General features: G+C 48.0%; 1 protein-coding gene across 2 annotated transcripts in view; it reads right to left on the bottom strand.

The window, feature by feature from the left end:
• Window positions 1-18,611, bottom strand: part of DDX31 (DEAD-box helicase 31) — a 58,634-nt gene extending 40,023 nt beyond the window's left edge. For both annotated transcript variants that reach the window (XM_081103298.1, XM_081103297.1), the window contains exons 1-9: window positions 18,420-18,611; window positions 12,995-13,251; window positions 12,819-12,894; window positions 11,864-11,907; window positions 10,755-10,825; window positions 9,464-9,528; window positions 3,511-3,555; window positions 2,263-2,304; window positions 1,027-1,091 (exon numbers count right to left, since the gene is read on the bottom strand). In XM_081103298.1, coding sequence (XP_080959424.1) covers window positions 1,027-1,091; window positions 2,263-2,304; window positions 3,511-3,555; window positions 9,464-9,528; window positions 10,755-10,825; window positions 11,864-11,907; window positions 12,819-12,894; window positions 12,995-13,251; window positions 18,420-18,515 — 761 coding nt within the window. In that variant the 5' untranslated portion in view covers window positions 18,516-18,611. The remainder of the gene's footprint in view (window positions 1-1,026; window positions 1,092-2,262; window positions 2,305-3,510; window positions 3,556-9,463; window positions 9,529-10,754; window positions 10,826-11,863; window positions 11,908-12,818; window positions 12,895-12,994; window positions 13,252-18,419) is intronic.
• Between the last annotated feature and the right edge of the window lie 216 nt (window positions 18,612-18,827).

Below are 18,827 nucleotides of genomic sequence, written 5' to 3' on the forward strand. Positions count from 1 at the left end.
ATCCTTCGCCCATTAGCCTGGTAATAAAAGCCTCCAGTTTCTAGCTGAGTATGTTTTCTAGCTTCCCCTGCAGGTAAGCATGAGCCCAGCCTATGCTCCAGAACAAGACAGGAGGAAGGAGAGACAAACGCCATGAGCCCCTGTGGAGGGAGGGTTGATGATCTTGCTCCCGCTGTGGGACTTAGCTGAGGGCGGGATGGCTACTGGGAGGTGACCTTGGAAACGGAAGCCTCATGTCATGGCACAAGAAGAGGAGGAGCCCGAGTCCCAACCCTGGAGCACATGTCGGTCTCGGCCGGGCTACCGTCAGGCTTAACTATTTGTGAGAGAAAAGCACACCTCCCACCGCGCTGGTGGCACCGCTGTGTGCTGCCGCTGCCATCCACAGCTGAAAGCAAGCCCAGCCAGTATTTTCACATTTCCACATTAACATTTCCTCCTCAGGAACAGGCCACACACATAGCTGGGTGTTACTACTAAGCACTACCCTAAAATCCAATACAAGTTGTTTTAAAAGAATGCAGGCCATTTGGAATTTACTTGTCCCAACCATTTTCTGCTGACATAATGACCAGTTCTAACACAGAATTAGGAATCAATGTTTTGGGGTGTAATAAGCAAGGTGCAAAGCAATATGTAAGCTTATGATCTTGTTTTATAAAAAACACCCAAACTCCAATGTACCCACACAGACTGTCACCAAGAGTGGTGCACTGAATAAGGGGGAATGTGGGGACCGGGTGGGTGGAGTTAAGAAGGTCGTGATCACATGTAACATTATTATATTTGAAATCATTTTCTTGAAATACTAATGTTTATTGCATGTAACATTATTAAAAAAAGGTCATGACCAGATCAGAAGGGAACCCCACAGGTTCATGACTACCTTAAAAACAGCCCTGTCTAAAGGTGACTGCTCCCTGCTGAATCCGTCTTTCCCTGCACATGGGGCCATGTTTAGGACTGAGTTTTACTGAATAGGAAGGCAGAACAGACAGATTAAAAAAGGAATTAAACCTCCCCTACCTGGCTTTTTCAGACTTTCTCTTCTCTCCTCCCATTAACACTCCAGGCACAATCCAGGTAAATGGCTATAGAAAGACATCAGACCAGAATCAATGCATAGCCCGTTTCCTACAAACAGAGACAGGTCTATCCTCCTTCTCCTCAAAGGCATCGGGAGGGGGCCCAGCCCGTGTGGCTCAGTGGTTAAGCATCAACCCATGAACCAGGAGGTCAGTGTTCAATTTCTGGTCATAGCACAAGCCCAGATTGCGGGCTCGATTCCCAATAGGGGGCAGGAGGCAAACTATCAATGATTTTCCCTTTCCCCTTTTCTCTTTGAAATCAATAAAAAATCTATTAAAAAATAATAAGGGCCCTAGCCGGTTTGCTCAGTGGATAGAGCGTCGGCCTGTGGACTGAAGGGTCCCGGGTTCAATTCCGGTCTAGGGCGCTTGTCCAGGTTGTGGGCTTGACCCACAGTAGGGGTGTGTAAGAGGCAGCTGATCAGTGATTCTCTTTCACCACTGATGTTTCTATCTCCCTCCCTCTCCCTTTCTCTCTGAAATCAATAAAAATTTTTAAAAAAAAGGGATTGGGAGGGGGGTCGGGCTTCGCAGGTAAGAGGTGTTACTGTGTAGACAGGACTGTTAGCACTGCCCTACCAGGTCACTGTCAGCAAGAGCCGGAGGTAAGGCTGGGTGACCTCCTCCCAACACAGACGGAAACGGGAGCTCTGGAAATGGTTCCAGTGAGTCCCTGCCTTGCTCCCCGGAGCCTGAATGAAACACACATCTCAGTGAGGTATGTGATCTTTGGGGCTAACATGAAACCTAGGCACAACCCCCACCCCGATGAAGGACGGACAGGGCAATTCTCGGCCAAATCGGGTGGGCTGGCCGGCTTGGCCTTGGAGCCTCTCTCGTTCTTAAACCCACATGCAGCCTTTCAAGTGGTTTTGCACTGGACCATCTCAAGGCTGCGATACCTGTAAGTGTATGTGGCTTGCTAGTGCCTATGATCAATGACAGAACTTTAAGCTCCAGGAAACACCAGTACTCCTGCTCAGCTACAAGCAGGTCGTTAGTGAGGATCAGACCAGTGGAAGCCTCCACGCTATTCCTGGGAGGAGCAGAGACACCCGGCGGAGGGAAGGGACTAACTGCGAGCTCTCTGAGAACAAAGAAAAGGCTGCGGCATAGTTCTCTTTCCTCAAAAAGTCAAGAAAAGAAGGTAAAGCTGAAGTCCTGGCGGCCTTACCTTGAGCAGTTTCTGGAAAGTGTCAAAGCTTTGTAGCGCCAGCTGTAAATATTAAGAAGTTATAATGAGCAAGGCATCTTCTTCCTTTTTGAGAAATTTAGACGATGGACCAGTAGAGTGATTCGTATCCCAACTTGGACCTCCAGTTATGATTCAAGAAAAAATTAATCCTAGCACAGAATCGACTGGAAACATATACTTGTGTGAGACCGACTGTGAGAGCTGTCAGTTTGCAGTGCGGGCAGCCACAGCACATCTATTTCTGGGATGGACACAGACAGCCGCGTGCTCCCTCTGCTGGCTCTAGTCCCCAGAGCGCACAGCGCAGCACAAGGGAAAGGGAAGGCGCCGACCTGGACTCGGCTCTTTAGAAAGAGGTGTAAGCACACGGAGGGGGCATGGAGCAGTGACGCCGCAGCCTGGCCTTCGGGCTGTGAGGTGATGTGACTGTGCCCAGGAACATGCCAGGGCCGCAGCTGAGGACCCAGAGACGTATAAAGGAAAGAAAACCAACAAGCCCTGCGGCATCGAATGAAAACGAATGCGGTTCCACAAAACCTGCCCATAATCCCTTTGCCCAAAGATACAGTTCCCACGTGTTCAGGATTCACGAAGCACCCTAGGAAACAGCCAGGTCGCTGTGGTCAAAATTTAAATAGCCTCACGCCCGCTCCTCCATTGGACGGAGCGGACCGGGCTCTGCAGGACCTGAGGTGAGTGGACCCTCCATCGCCATGAGCAAGTCTCTGCGGGGAAACGTTACATCTGACAGAGAAAATATACCTTCATCGGAAATTGCTTCCCAGGCAAATAAAATATACCAGACCAAAGAGATTCCCACCAGGGAAGAAGACAGATACCAGGAAGCTTAACTTTCAGGAACATTTGTTGGCATGGTAGCTTTCTTTTTTTTTTTAAAGTTCATTTTCAGGGCCGATTGCTTTTATTTTTTAATGAAGTTGGGGGTGTACAAAAATGAGATTATTTAAGTTTCTTTTAAAAGGATGGAAATTTATAGTGTGATCAGTGTTTAGATGACAAGGAAACATGATTTCTCAGAGAAGCTGAATTCCTCTGGTTGAGGACCAGCGGTTGGACACGGAGCAAAGGAAAGGGCAATGTGAAGTGATCTGTAGCCAAACACGGACTCAAGTTAAGGTTGGCGCGGCGGAGAGGAAAACGGGGACTCCACTTACAAATCCAACAGGACGTCACTGACAACACTCATCCGCACGTGAGACCGCTTACCTCTCTCGTCGGCACCAGCACCAGCGCGTAGGGGCCGTCACCGCGCTGGGGACAGAGAAGGAAAGAAATGCTCTGAATGAAGGTCCTAAGCGCCAGACACCAGGACCTAAGAGTGGCCACTGGTCACACATCAGCCGTCTCGCCAAGAACAGGGACAAGCCCTGGCGAGCGGGAGCATCATCCTGTACACACAAAGGCTGCAAGTTTGCTCCCATCAAGGTGCAGATGGGAGGTAACCAATCAATGTTTCTCCCTTCCTCTATGAAAATCAGTAAAAACATACCCTCAGGTAAAGGTTAAGAAAAAGGACAAGAGTGCCCACCTCCCTCATTATCATGGAACACTGTTCTAGAGGCTCTGGCCCATGCAATCAGACAAGAGAAAGAACGTCTAAAAATCTGGAAAGTAGAAGGTAAAACTGTCATTATCAGTAAATATTTTATCCTAAAAAAAAATCACTTGAAGCTCTATTACAAAAAAGACAAGTCAACTAGCTGAATGCAAAATTAAATATATATACATAAACTGCTTTTAACAGAAAATGAGAAAATCCAAAGGGGAAAAAATCAGTTATAATAGCAACAAAAAAGATAAACTTAACAGAAATGTATAAAATCTACATAATGAGAATTTTAAAATACCTCCGAGGAGCATAAAATAAAACCTGAATAAATGGAAAGATGTATCTTGTTCTTGCATAATATTATATATAAGCGAATTCTTCCTAATCAATCCATAAATGTAATGCAATCTTAATAAAAATGCATATGGGCATTTATATGCACATATAAATAAATGCAATCAAACAAGCTGATTTCAAGTTCATATAAAAAAATGTTTAACGAAAACATTTCTGAAAAACATCAGATATTTGAACAATTTAAATCCACAGTAGTTTTGAAAAATAGAGATTTACAACAGCAAATAGGGTCTAGAGTAGACTCAAATACATGGAGAAATTTAGGAAATAAGGAGCATTTTATATCAGGGAAAGAATGGATTATTCAAAGGTCATTTTAGAAAAAAATTTAGAAAAAATTAAGTTGGAATTAAGTTGGCCTTTTTATAGATGACATAAAACTCAGAAACTATAAAACACCGATAAATTTTACCACATAAAAATTTGAAATTTTGCCCTAGCCAGTTTGGCTCAGTGGATAGAGCGTTGGCCTACAGACTGAAGGGTCCCAGGTTCAATTCAGGTCAAGGGCATGTACTTTGGTTGCAGGCACATCCCTAGTACGGGGCGTGCAGAACATCCCTCTCATCGATGTTTCTAACTCTCTATCCCTCTCCCTTCCTCTCTGTAAAAAAATCAAAAGAGAAATTTTTTAAATTTAAAAATAAAATAATGCCCAAACAAAATCAAGAGTCAAATAACAATGTGGGGAAAATTACCCTACACATAAGAGAAAGGCCAATTTCCCAATCTTATCAGGAAGGTCTATAATTCAACTAAAAATAAAAACATAAAAGAAAACTCAAACAGAAAAATGGAGGCGGACACAAGAAGTTAATTTATGGAAATAATTCAAAATATGGCTTTTACACATATGAAAAGATGTTCAACTTTACTCCTAGGAGAAATTCAAATCGAAACTATAATATAGTATTTTTCCCCTGTCAAATGAGCAAAATTAAACAGCTGATAGTGTGGATAAGGGCATGGGCAAATAGGAACTCTCATACAATGTTGGTGAGAGTGCAAATTGGTATAACTCCTTTAAAGGTCAATTTTGACATTATCTAGCAAATAAAAATGCAAATTCCACTTATAGGAATTTCTCTAAAAGATACACTGGTACCTGTACATAAACTTGTATTTTCCAGAATGTAGAGTATTTATAACAGCCCTGTTTGTAGTAAAATACTGAACAAAATGTACATCCCACCAATGAAGGAATGACTCAGTAATTTACTGTGCAGACAGTGGAATACGAGGCGCCCTTTAAACACAGGCTTATTCAATAGATAAGAACTATCCCCCCACACACTAAGTGAACAAAAGCAAAGCACAGGACAGCGTGCAGAACAAGGCACCGTTTGTGTAGCAAACAGACAAATGCTTCCATTAGAGAAGCAAGAGGACCTGTACACGTGCACATTTGCTTTATAGGCAGGGGATACCCTAAGAGGACATGCTCTTAAGAGAGTGGTGACAAGGGCCACTATATCCTGACAGAACGTCGCATTCAGAGAAGACAGGGGAGGGAATGACTTGATTTTCACTCTCAATTTTTTGGGTACTGTTTACATTTATTTGCCATATACATTATATCCAAAAGTAATAATAGTAATAATAATAACAATACAAGAAGAAAACGAAGTAATCTGATAAAGGCCCCGTAAGCAACAGTGCCTTGCACCTCGAAAGTGCTCACAGACAGGGATTGGATCGAAACAATGAGAGCAGCAGCTAAGTGCAGACTTAGCCGCAAATTCAATCACAAGCATGGTTTTCATGTTTTGCATAGGAGACATTTACCCACAAGGAGAAAAGGATTTGGAATTCAAACTAGAGCCGCCTGTACTCAACATCAACTTGGCGAGCCTGCGCTGAAGCCGGGCGAGGAACGGTAAACATGTTAGTACAACGGTAGCGACATGCCACAGTGTGACGGTAGGAGATTCTGACATTTCAAAGGTGTTACTACACAGACGGAAAGAAAGAAAAAGCAATTCCTCACCAAGCAGAAGTGAGTGAAGAGGATGGATGTGATGTCAGAAGAATCAGAGCCAAAATGACTGAGCGAGTGTGTACAGCAGAGCAGCCCTTTCCCGTTTCATTCCCAAAGTAATTGAAGACTCCGTTGGGGGCCTTGAATTTGCTGCTCTCTCCACATATGATTTTTACAGGTCAAATCATTTTACAATGAACTCCAAGGGTCTATATGAGTATTACTTGAAATCAGTGAGTTGAATTTGGGCTTGGAAAACTCTCTCTACAGAATATTTCAGTCTTGAATAGGATGAGTTGTTAGTGATATTAAAAATAGTTGAGCAAATTAAAAGCAACTGCCTGGCTTGTTAATGGTTCTGAATATAAGTGAATCAAGCCACTGCCCTTTAAACAGCCCTGGGAGCGTGTTGATGATGATGACAACTCCCACAACGAGCAGGTGGTTCCCAGGTGACAGGCACCATTCTCAGCCCTCCACCTGCACCCAGCTGACTTGCTCCTCACCCCAGGAGAGAGGCACTGCAGCCGCCATGGCACCAGTAAAGTCAGGGAGGCAGAGGGTGAAATGGTCTGCCTAGAGTCACGCTCAGACTGGAGCACAGCTGCCCACCGCACGGGCTCCCCGGTGTGCAATCTAACCTCCCCTGTCCTCAGTCCCCATCTATGAGACCAGACAGGTGGGCTAGCACTGCAGGACCCACCCCAGCTCCAATACCCCCAACTCCCCAACTCTGAGTGAACTAACGCCTTGCCCTGGCATTTCTGGAGCATGTCAGGGGGGAGGCTCCACCGCACCGTCGTGATGACCAGCTTCTCCCTATGTTCCCCGTGCGACGCTAAGGAGCCCGGTGGGACTCTCACTGAGGGCCATGGGGAGGAAAAGGCAGTCACCACAGGAAATAAACGTCTCACTCACCACTTCAGAGAAAGCTAGCATTCATCGTCTGATAGGTATCTTTCTCATCTTTTTTATATACACACAGATTTTATCATCATTGGCGAAGTTGGAGTCATACTTTATGTGCCGGTTTGTAACCTTATTTCAATTACATGGCAAGAACACAAGTTCACAAACAATACTTGAAAAAAAAAATAGCACTTTTACTGGCTCTAGAAGGTTCCATAATTTGGATTGTGTATGACTTCTGTTTTATTCATTTATAATCATTTACATAGAGTTTAAATAAAATTTAAACTGACTCATTTTGAAATAGTTTCAGATTTACAAAACAATGCACAGCCCTGGCCAGGTAGCTCAGTTGGTTAGAGCATCATCCCAATACACCAAGGTTGCAGGTTCAATCCCCTGTCAGGGCACATACAGGAATCAACCAATGAATGCATAAGTGGGACAACAAATCGATGTTTCTCTCTCTCTCTCTTAAATCAATCAACCAACCAATAAAAATTGCAAAAGTAGTACAAAGAACTCCCTGAAACCCTTCTCCCCGCTGCCTCATATGGTATGGATTCTCAAAATCACAGGACAATGATCAGAACCAGGAAATGAACACTGATTAAACACTATTAACTAACCTCTCGGCCTCATTCAAATCCCAGTAACTGACCTCCCACCGTCCTTTCCCCAGACAAGGATCCAGGTCCGGACCAGACCTGCACTGAGTGGCCACGTCTCCTTTGTTTCTTACTCTGGGTCGTTCTGTGGTATTTCTTTGTCTTTTGTGACCTTAATGCTTTTGAACAAGAGTACTGGTCAGCTGTTTTGTAGAATATCCTTCGATTTGGGTTTGGCTGATGTTTGCTTATAATTAAACTCAGGTTATGTGTTTTGGGCAAGAAGACTACTGAAGTGGAGCTGCGTCCTCCGGACCTGCAGCACACAAGGGCCATGAGGCCCACGTCTTAGCGCCGGTGGCGCCAGCTGAACGGCTTGGTTAGGAGGCAGCCAGGCTTCCCGCTGGAAGGTTAGTTTCCCTTTGTGATTAAGAGCACCTTGTGGGGAGCTGGTCTGAAACTATGTAAATAGACCATTTCATCACTTCCACCCACTCACGTTAGCATCTGCGACGATTCCTGCCTGGAACATTCCCCCTGTGGCCCTGACAAAGGCCGCTGCTCTATTTCCATCTCTTGTTCTACATTTTCCTTCGCATTTCTACTGTGAGGAAGGGCTTTCCCTTCTACCACTTATTTATTTACTCAGTCATTTCTTCTTATCAGTTTGGACTCATGGAATTTGTTTAAGTTTATGGGCTATAATCCAACACTCTCATTATTTATTTTGGCACTCAACGATCAGATGGGCTCGATACACATCTAATCCTGCATGTCCAAACCGAGAAAAAAGGAACCAATTAGCTCTTATCTGACTCCTATTTCTGACCTCGCTGTTTCCTCTAGAGACGAAGCAGGGCTGTATTTGTGGGATTCTGGGCCGGGTTTTGAGATGACACCTATGTCTGTGGAAGGTGGCGGTTAACTGGCTTCCCAGGGAACACCAAGGACCCAATTGTGGCCCAGGCACTAACTGTTTCACAACTGAAGGAAGCTTCTAGAACAGCCGTGGGCAAACTACGGCCCGTGGGCCGGATCGGGCCCATTTGAAATGAATAAAACTAAAAAAAAAAAAAGACCGTACCCTTCTATGTAATGATGTTTACTTTGAATTTATATTAGTTCACACAAACACTCCGTCCATGTTTTTGTCCGGCCCTCCGGTCCAGTTTAAGAACCCATTGTGGCCCTCGAGTCAAAAAGTTTGCCCACCCCTGGTCTAGAACATGCTCAACACCAGGCGGCCCATTGTCAAACTCACTAATTGGGTGCTTATTTCCACATCTACCATTCATGACAAACCACATTTACATATAACGCTCACCTTTCTTAGGCAGAAGAGCTTGTCTCTGGAGCCACAGAGAACTGAGGTGGGAATGCAGTTCCCCATTACTCGCCACATGGTCTGGGTAAGTTACTGAACTTCCCCAAGCCTCCATTTTTCATGTAAACCTGGGGGTAACAGTAATACTGACAACTCGGTGGGGCCAAGGCAGCTAAAGATTCAAGATCACACAGGCAAGGCATCGGGCAGCACCTGACACACGTCCTGTTAGACCTACTATGATGGTGGTGAATCCCTTTGCTCTGCTGCATGCTGGGCAGCCCGCAGAGGCAGCCGCTCTGAGAAATGGAGTAAAGAGCAAGGAAACAATGCGAAGGGAAGGCGGAGTCTTCTGGTCCCGGTGTCACGGCCGTGCTTCCGCCTGATGGTTCCCAGGCGCTATGACCAACATGGAGAAGCACACTCACACTCACCTGTATTTTTGTTTTCATTGCTTGAAGGGACTGGACCACAGGGATGCAATAGGCAAGAGTTTTACCTTTTAAAAAAGTAAAAAAGACATTAAAACCAAAGCCCCTGTGGATGACAGTAAGGAAAGCAGCCCTGCTCCCCGCGGGCAGCCCTGAATCTGGGGAAAGGGAAGAGCAAGCCCACGGCCAAGAGGCAGAAACGGAGCCCACTGTCTCACACTCCTCTGTACACTCGGTCCTCCTACAAAACTGCAGCTCCAGCTCCTTCCTGCCTCTAACGCAGCGGTTCTCAACCTGTGGGTCGCGACCCCTTTGGGGGTTGAACGACCCTTTCACAGTCGAACGACCCTTTCACAGGGGTCGCCTAAGACCATCGGAAAACACATAATTACATATTGTTTTTGTGATGAATCACTATGCTTTAATTATGTTCAATCTGTAACAATGAAAATACATCCTGCATATCAGATATTTACATGACGATTCATAACAGTAGCAAAATTACAGCTATGAAGTAGCAATGAAAATAATGTTATGGTTGGGGGTCACCACAACATGAGGAACTGTATTAAAGGGTCGCGGCATCAGGAAGGTTGAGAGCCACTGCTCTACCGGGACTCGGTGATACATTCCCTAAACTACACAAAAGCTTGAGGGCTGTCTCCAGAAGCTAGACAGCGCCTCCTCTGCGGTGTCTAACCTCTCGAATGCACTCTGTGGCCAAGTAAAGTCCTCTGTGGTGCTAGAGTGGGAGGGGCCCGGCGAGCCCCAGCCGCTGGAGACTGGGAGAAACCCAGGATGGCGACAATTTGGGGTTTCCTCCCCCGGAATGACGGCTGAGTTGGGGGGAGTGGAGAAGAGCTGATGAAGGGCACAAGAGGGTCAGAAGAACATGCCTGGGTTGTTCTGAAACATGCCAAAGCAGGTTCCATGTCTGAGCGACCGACTGCATCCCAGCAGTGTGTGCTCGGGCCAGAGCTCTGTGTAATAGCAGAAGAAAATACGCATCGCCAATGGAGTAAGGACGGGCAGCTCTGGCACAGATGGGGGGACCTGGCCCAGCCCTGAGTCAGGCTCTGAGGAATGAGAGCAGAACTGGACTCGCACGGCTCTGTCCATCGCCCCCTTCCTATCACTACGTGAATTAATCCAGGGCTCTGATCGAAAGCATGGCCTCCCCTTCCTCAAACACAACAAAGCAGCCACTACCACGAGCAGACACCTCTCTCTATAACCCAGGCCAGGACTGTGGCTGGGCTTCTGGGGGGAGGGCAGAAGTTAAATGACGGCTGACCTGAGCCCGTCTGAGATCTCACGAGAGCGTCTCTGCCTTCCAGCAGCGCAGGAATGCTTTGCTTCTGGACACTTGGGCCACCCAAAAGAAAGAACATGGTTAGCCACACACATCACCCACGTGCGTTTACAGGCAGACATGCAGGACACACCGAAGGCAACTGCCCATGCGCTGCTCTACCGGCTGCCTCCTTAGAAGTTACCGAAACAGTCAAGTGAAGATGCTGAGACACTTCTCACGAGCAGGAGAATAAAACCCTCAGCTACGGTCCTGGAACTTGGCTGAAATGCTGAGGCAAGCCAGAGAGTGGCCGTCCCATCATACCAGCTAAGAACAAAAACGGGACGGCATGACGACAGCCTGGCGCTGGTGAGAGCATCTGCTGTGCCCTCTTGCCTCTGGAAGAGGGAACACGAAAGGCGGCAACACAGTAGGGGAAGATCCCCACCCAGAGGAGTACAGGAAGCTGTGAGCCCCCGAGCCAGGAACTGCTTCACGCCGCAGAAAACCAGGACCTAACTGCAGGGACACACGGGGCATGTGGCCACGTGCGCATTTAAACACCCGCAACCGAAAGGGGAGAGGAACCATTTAAAGTGGGTCGACAAACCTGAACAAATGGTGAGGGTGCTTCCTTTATTAACATTCCTATTTTTACCTACAGAAGCACACACACTCAGAGAGGACTCTCGCCTCTGGGAGTCTTCATTAGTCACAAACATTTTTTAAGTTTTTCGTATCCCATTACACCCAACCACATATTCACATCTGTCTTTTAGGTTGACTATATCCTGCTACCAAGAAACTGCACGAGACATTCTGTATTTTTAACAAATTACTTTCAGGGAAGCACGATCAGCAGTGAGGTCTTATGCAGACCATCTTCCAGGCCAGAAACCTCCTACAGTTTAGAGGTGAGGGTTTCCCCATTTGGCAGCTGGAGAAACCGAGGGGCTGAGGGACAGGCTGAACCCTCAACAGCCAACAACTTGGCATTGTTCTCTAACACTAACACGCAAATTGGCTCAGTCTTCCACAGACAATTCAGATTCCATACAATTTTACCCACTTAAGTCCTAAGAACATCAGGCTTCGCCTGGAAGTCTTACCTGGTCATATGAAATATGTTCAAGACTGTATTTAGTGTGGAAATCTGAAAGAGAAGAAAAAAATATATACATATATTCTTTAACTATCAAATTTTTAGTATAAATTTATATAAAATACAAATATATTTATATTTGCAAATAAGGATGCAAAAAAACAACCCAAAAAACCCCACCACAGATGAAACTGGTTACCACGGTGGTGCTCAGCAGGGGGTGATTCTGCACAATGAGGCAACCCCTGGAGAAATCTCTGGTTGTTAAAACTGTGGGAAGGGCGCTGCCGGCATCAAGTGAGCAGGGGCTCGGGATGCTGCTCAACAGCCTACAGTGAGCTATCACCCCAATATGCGCGCCGCCGCAAGGCTGAGAAACCCTGCTCAGACTTGTGGGTGAGCCAACGGGCTGTGTAACCCACCCTGAAGGAGGAGGTAAGCCAGGACCATGCGAGCAAAGGGAATCCCTAAAGTTCACGGATTTCCTCTCCTTTCTCATAAAGCATGGCAAACTCAGTCATGGGAAAGAAAAAAGGGTTCATTTGTTTATAGAAAATGCACGTTAAAATAGTCTCTTTCTCCTTCGATTCTTTATAACCATAGATGTTCCTTAGCAGCAAGATGCAGCTCAGTCCCCCCTTATGGCCACTGTGACATCTGCGCCCGGAGAGCCTCAAAGTCACATCTACCCAGTCATGAGGAGGCTGAGTTAAAGCCCTGTAAACGGATCTCAGTCCTAAACTGAACTAGGGAGGGAACGGGTGAGGGGGATGAGGACATAGTGAACGGCTAAGCTTGCCGCTCGCCGCACTGCCCTGGAAGAGTGCTTATCGATCTGAGCTCACACAGGTAACTGGGAGCAAAGCCCCTGAGCGGCGATGTCTCCCTAGGCTGTCCTTTCAGACGTTCAGCATGAATAAGTCCACCAAACCAGCGACCCTCTGAACCAGAGAGGAACTTACCAGATGTGGGTGGAGGTCCAGCTCATGAAAAGCATCTGAAGAAAACACCTTTTCTTGCACCTGCTTGACCTCAGGTCTGCAAATGACGAACAAAATCGGGTGTGAGTTCCCACTAACAAAAAAAAAGGCAGAGTCCACCAGCCCTTTCCTCCCGAGGTGCGCTGCCCTGGGCGTACCTGGGGAGCTCCGGAATCTCAGGGTTGTTTTTAAACAACGATGAAGTCTTAACGCCCGGCTTCTGCTCTTGGCTTTTCTCACTCGCACCAGCCAAAGCCTTCTTCCGAGAAAACACCTTCTGCGCCTTCCCCTTCAGGCCCCTCTGCGCTGGCTTAGCAGCGGTTTTCTTGGCGGGGAGAGAGGATGCCGCATTCCCCCGTTTGGCTGGGGGAGCCTCATTGGACGCTTGGCGTTTCCTTTTGGTGGCCTGTGCTCGCTGTGTCATTCCCCAAAGGAAAGAGCAGCGAGAGGTGCATTAGTCCATGAAGGCAGGCCTCAGAGTGAAGCGTCACTGCCCACGGATGGCATCTCCCGCAGAGATCATTAGGCCCCATATGTCAAGCAACAGTTTGGGGCCTGCCATCAGGCTCTTGGACTCGGCTTTTTCCTCCAAAAGCAAAACCCCACAAAGCTCAACTCCCTCACCTATGAGACCTCACCATCCATCGTAACTACCAACTCAGCCAAGATGAGGGGGAGGAGCAGGAGGGAGAAGCATTTTTCGGGCTCAATATTAACCAGCGAGTTTGTTTTCAGAGAAGTCTGGCTGCTAAGTCAGTCCATACCGCTAGGGACGCACTACATGAGAACCGGGGTGGGAGAGAATAAATCTTCTCTCTCTACCAACAAAGCCCGGGGGGACTATGCTGCGTCCAGCTCGTGCCCAGGAAGCAGAAACCTCCATCACTGCGGCCCCAGAGCGCTTGGATCACCCCATCCTCCCCTCGAGCTGCGCCCCCAGATTCAGATGGCGTGGAGACAATTCCTACTCGCAGTTCCCATTCCAAATGGGAATCCTGTTCCAGCCATCACTCCTCCCACAATTCTTCCAACTCCCCTCGCCCTTCAATTCCCCGCCACCCCCCCCCCCCCCCCCCGCCATCACTGACCACAGGCTACATCACCAGGTTCTCTTCTTGCCTGTTGGTTCCTATTTCCATAACGTGAATGTGATTGAGTACACACTGTCCAACTACCCCAGGAGGAGAAACATCCAATCCCTCCATTTCCTCTGCCTTCTCTTCCACTTCACACAGGAAAAGAAAACATCGTGTGCGTGGCCAGGGCCTGCTCCTCTGGAGCTTTGGTTTCTCTGGGAATGTTCTTTTCCTCTTAGCTCGAAATGATGGCTTTCATGTACGCACCAGCTGGTTTTATTTTTAGTTTTAAAATATATTTTATTGACTTCAGAGAGAAAGGAAGAAAAAGAGAGATAGAAACATCAATGATGAGAGAGAATCCTCGATAGGCTGCCTCCTGCATGCCCTTACTGGGGATCGAGCCCAAAACCTGGGCATGTGCCTTAGACCGGAATCAAACCCAGGACCCTTCAGTCCACAGGCCGATGCTCTATCCACTGAGCCAAACGGGCTAGGGCCCTTATTATTATTTTTTTAATATATAGATTTGTATTTATTTCAGAGAAAGGAAGGGAAAGGGAGAATCATTGATAGTCTGCCTCCTGCCCCCTACTGGGGATCGAGCCCACAACCCTGGCATGTGCCCTGACCAGGAATTGAACCACGACCTCCTGGTTCATAGGTCGACGCTCAACCACTGAGCCACGCCAGCTGGGCACACACCAGCTTGTTTTAGCCATGACAATTTGCTTCAGACTAACCTACCAATAATAGTTATTTGTTCCTGGCAACCATAAGGTCTTCTATATCTAAGTAAATTAATAACACACTTCAAACATTTAATATTAATCATAAGTACTGACGTATTTCATTTTACAAATTTTTTACAAAGTCCCAAGTGCATGAATTTTCAGATTAAAGAAAGAAAGAAAAAGAAATAAAAAAGAGATGAAGTCAAATGTCAGGTCTGTTAAATCATCTGCAGGGCAGAATGAAATGTGCAGATTTTATCCCGTTCATGGCACATGGACTACCGGAGCATGAAAAGGCACAAAGGCCGCTCCCACCAGGCACACACTCCCCACCCCAGGCCCTGACAGGTGGCCTTGCAGTTGCTGTCTATATACCTCCTCTTCTGGTCTCATCCCTCAAGGCGGCCAGATTCTAGGGGTTTAGAAGCTGTTTCTGACCTTCAGGCAGGATCTGCCGCCTTGAACATCTACCTCTGAGCCTGAGTATGCTTTCTGCAGCAACACAGAACGAGTACTTCCTCGGCACATAATATTCCTTCGTACATCAAATGACTGCCTTTCTCCCTCCTCTTTGGACTAAATATTCCAAATAGGACACAGATTTTAGATCCCTTACCATCCGGCTCACCCTTTATTCCCATGCCAACTTCTCTCTAAAAACAAGTACTCAGAGTTAAGCACAGTATTAGACAGGCTTTCCATGGCTCTTAGGCTAAAATAAAAAATCTGTAATTTGATCTACAAAGCCCTCTAGAACAGGGGTGGGCAAACTTTTTGACTCGAGGGCCACAATGGGTTCTTAAACTGGACCGGAGAGCCGGAACAAAAGCATGGATAGAGTGTTTGTGTGAACTAATATAAATTCAAAGTAAACATCATTACATAAAAGGGTGCAGTCTTTTTTTTCAATAGTTTTATTCATTTCAAACGGGCTGGATCCAGCCCGTGGGCCGTAGTTTGCCCACGGCTGCTCTAGAATCTGGCTCTGCCCATCTCGCCAGTCTCAGCTGTACCCTCTGCTGTCCTGGTCGTCCTTAATTCTTAGCATGTGCCACGCTCCTTCCCTCCTCAGGGCCTTTGCACATGCTGTTCCCACACCCATGTCTCCAAACCTCCCTCTGGCTGGCCAACGAACACTCATCCTTCAGATCTAGGCTTACTTGTCCTCGGAAGAGCCTTTCCTGGTCTCCTCTCTCCACCCAGGCCGCCCCTGCATTGGCTCGTGCCTGGCACACAGTGTGTGCTCAATAAACACGTGTGAGGTGAACGAATTACACGCAATGGAATTTTCCCTTTCCACAATCTGGACACTTCGACTACTGTTAGCTTCCCCCACCCACAATACATTAACTTCAAATAGTGGCCACTCAGCAGCTATCCGCAGCCTGATCCTTAGGGTACAAAGCTGCAGGAGTAGCACGCTCGTGAAAGAGACCAAAGTGCAACACCCAAACTCAAACCTAGAGCTGTACCATAGAAGAGGCTGTGCATAGGGCTAGGAGCGCCCGTGGCCAGGGGACAGGAATGCTTCTCGAGGTGGCATCTGAGCAGAGAGGGGCAAGGACATACCTAGATCTACTTAAAATTAGCTGCACAGCACTAAGCAAGTCACTTCTCTCTAGGCTGTCCTTCCCCTGTAAAATGAGGGGCTATGGCAGATGACCTCTGGGGCCTCCTAGCCCGAAAAGTCTAGATACCACGTCCTTGATGTTAATAAACATACTGAGTAGTCAGTACTTATGTGAATTAACTCACTTATCAATACAGGTATGGTATCATCTCACTTGGAGCTGAGAACACAGGTGTGAGATGAGCTGCGCCAGGACCACAGAGGGACCCAGGCTTTGCCCGGCATCATCTCACAGCCCAGGTTCCTGATGATAAGGCTATGATACTACTTACTTGCTGTATGATGTTTCGTTAGAAAACATCATGAATAGTTTGATCCCTATTTTGTTTTGAGTTGTTTTCTACAAAGGACAGATACCAAAATGTTAACCAGGCTGATGGGTGTGTGTTTTTAAATCTACTTCTGGAATTTTCTAATTATTAATTTTTTCAAAATTATTAACTTTGTTTTAATAATCAGGGAAAAGAAACTTTAGAAAGAAAATATCCTGCACCGAGTTCGAAATCCAGTGTACTGGCTACCCATCCCAAGTGCAGGCTACTGGCAAATTTGATCAGCACAATCCTCATTCAAGACACAAATGAAAATGTAGACAAAACCACTGCAGACACCACCTCATTAAGACCCTTTTGACACAATAATTCAAACGCGGGTAAAATCAGACACCCTACGTTTATTTACGCAACTCACTCAGTATCAGTAAGTGCTCCTTATGTGTTAGTTACAAGGCAAGTACCTGGTCCAGGCACCCCACCGCCCTCCCAATGTAGCAATTCTATTGCACAAAATGGAGCCCAGATGAACTGACTTATGTTTTATCATTTATTAAATGCCTCTGATTCAGGAAATGTATAGTTTTTACGTACATCACCTTTTCCACCGTCATAATAACCTACGTAAAGCAGAAGTGACTGTTCTCACTTTATGGCTAGGAAAAGGAAGGATCAGAGAGGTGAAGTAACTTCCTCCAGGTCACAGAGCCGGCACCTAATCCCAGGTCTGTCTCACTCCAAACCCCACGCTGCCCCCACATTCCTTCCTTCCTCCTCCTCCTACCTCATCCCCCCCCCCCCCCAATGCGGCCACACCACTGGCAAGCCAGAAACTTTACCCCCAAACCTGCAAATCCTAAAGTTGGTCGCACACGGACACACACAAAAATAAATAAAAATTAAAAAATCATCAAAGAGCCCTAACCGGTTTGGCTCAGTGGATAGAGCGCCGGCCTGTGGACTGAAAGGCCCCAGGTTCGACTCCGGTCAAGGGCATGTACCTCGGTTGCGGGCACATCCCCGGGAGGAGGTGTGCAGGAGGCAGCTGATCGATGTTTCTCTCTCATCGGTGTTTCTAACTCTCTATCCCCTAATCCTTCCTCTCTGTAAAAAAATCAATAGAACATATAAAAAAAATTTTAAAAAAATCAAAGAGCAGCGAGACACTGAATGTTTATAAGAACTCAAGGAATTTCGGCCGCCCCGAAACTTGGCAATAGAATTTTCAAAGGAATGATCTGTTGCTTTTTCCAAGAAAACACACACACACACAAGTTTTTGGTACGAGACTGCGCTTTTTCTGGGGTTTGAAGTCACGCGATTTTACAAGAGCTTTTCTGCCCGGACCCCTCCCCTTTTCCGGGCGGGAAGTCCATCCTCCTGGACACCAGTTTCCCGCCCGCCCCCCCGCCCCCTCCCCGCCGAGGGAGTTACCCCGCCGAGCTGGATTTACTTCCCCCCTCTCTGCACAGGGATGGCGTCCAGGTCGTTTTCTGAAAGCACTTAGAGAAACCCCGGTCTCCAATCCTCGCTGCGGGAACCAACGACCCTGGCGGCCGAGAAAAAACGATGGCCGCGAGACGCGGGTGGGGTCAGGGCTGGGCCTCAGGCCCCAGCGTCCACGCTCGCTTCCAGGGGAGGCGGCTCCAGCCCGGGCCCCCGACTCCATCGACCAGCGGCCCCGCCGGCTCTCCCCCCGAGCGTGGGGGTGTAATCTGCCCTTAAACACCCGTGGTTCGGCGACACCTCCAGATTCGGTCCGACTCCCCCCCACCCCCCGCCCCTCAACTCCGGAAATCATTCCAAATCGGGCCGAGGCCACACGGCCTCTCGGGCCTGTGCGGACGGGCCTGTGGTCGGTGGGAACTCACCCGCCTCGCCGGGGCCGCGCGGGGCCCGGAGGACGTCCCGGCGGCGGCGGCGGCGGGCTCGGAAAGCTGGAGGGGCGCTCCGTCGGTGACTGCCATGGCCGGCGGGGAGGCACGGACACTCGCGGACCAGCGGGCGCGTCTGGACCTCGACAACTAGGGCCGTGGCTCCGCTGGCGCTCACGTGGGACGCGCGCGAGGACCCCGCGTAGCTGCCCCGCCCCCGCCTGTGGCCGCGCCCCTTCCGGGTCCGCAGGGCCCGAGAGCGTTCACACGACCCGCCCCCGGGGTGACCGCAGCCGCGGCGCCGGGGGGCGAGGTGGGGTGAGGGGGGCGCGGGCGGGGGGGCCGTCCCGCTTGGCATCCCTCGGGGCTCGGCCTGTGGCGGCGGATGCCAAGTGACACTCAAGC

Source organism: Myotis nattereri (genome assembly GCF_964212035.1).
Source record: "Myotis nattereri genome assembly, chromosome: 12".
Lineage (NCBI taxonomy): Eukaryota > Metazoa > Chordata > Mammalia > Chiroptera > Vespertilionidae > Myotis > Myotis nattereri.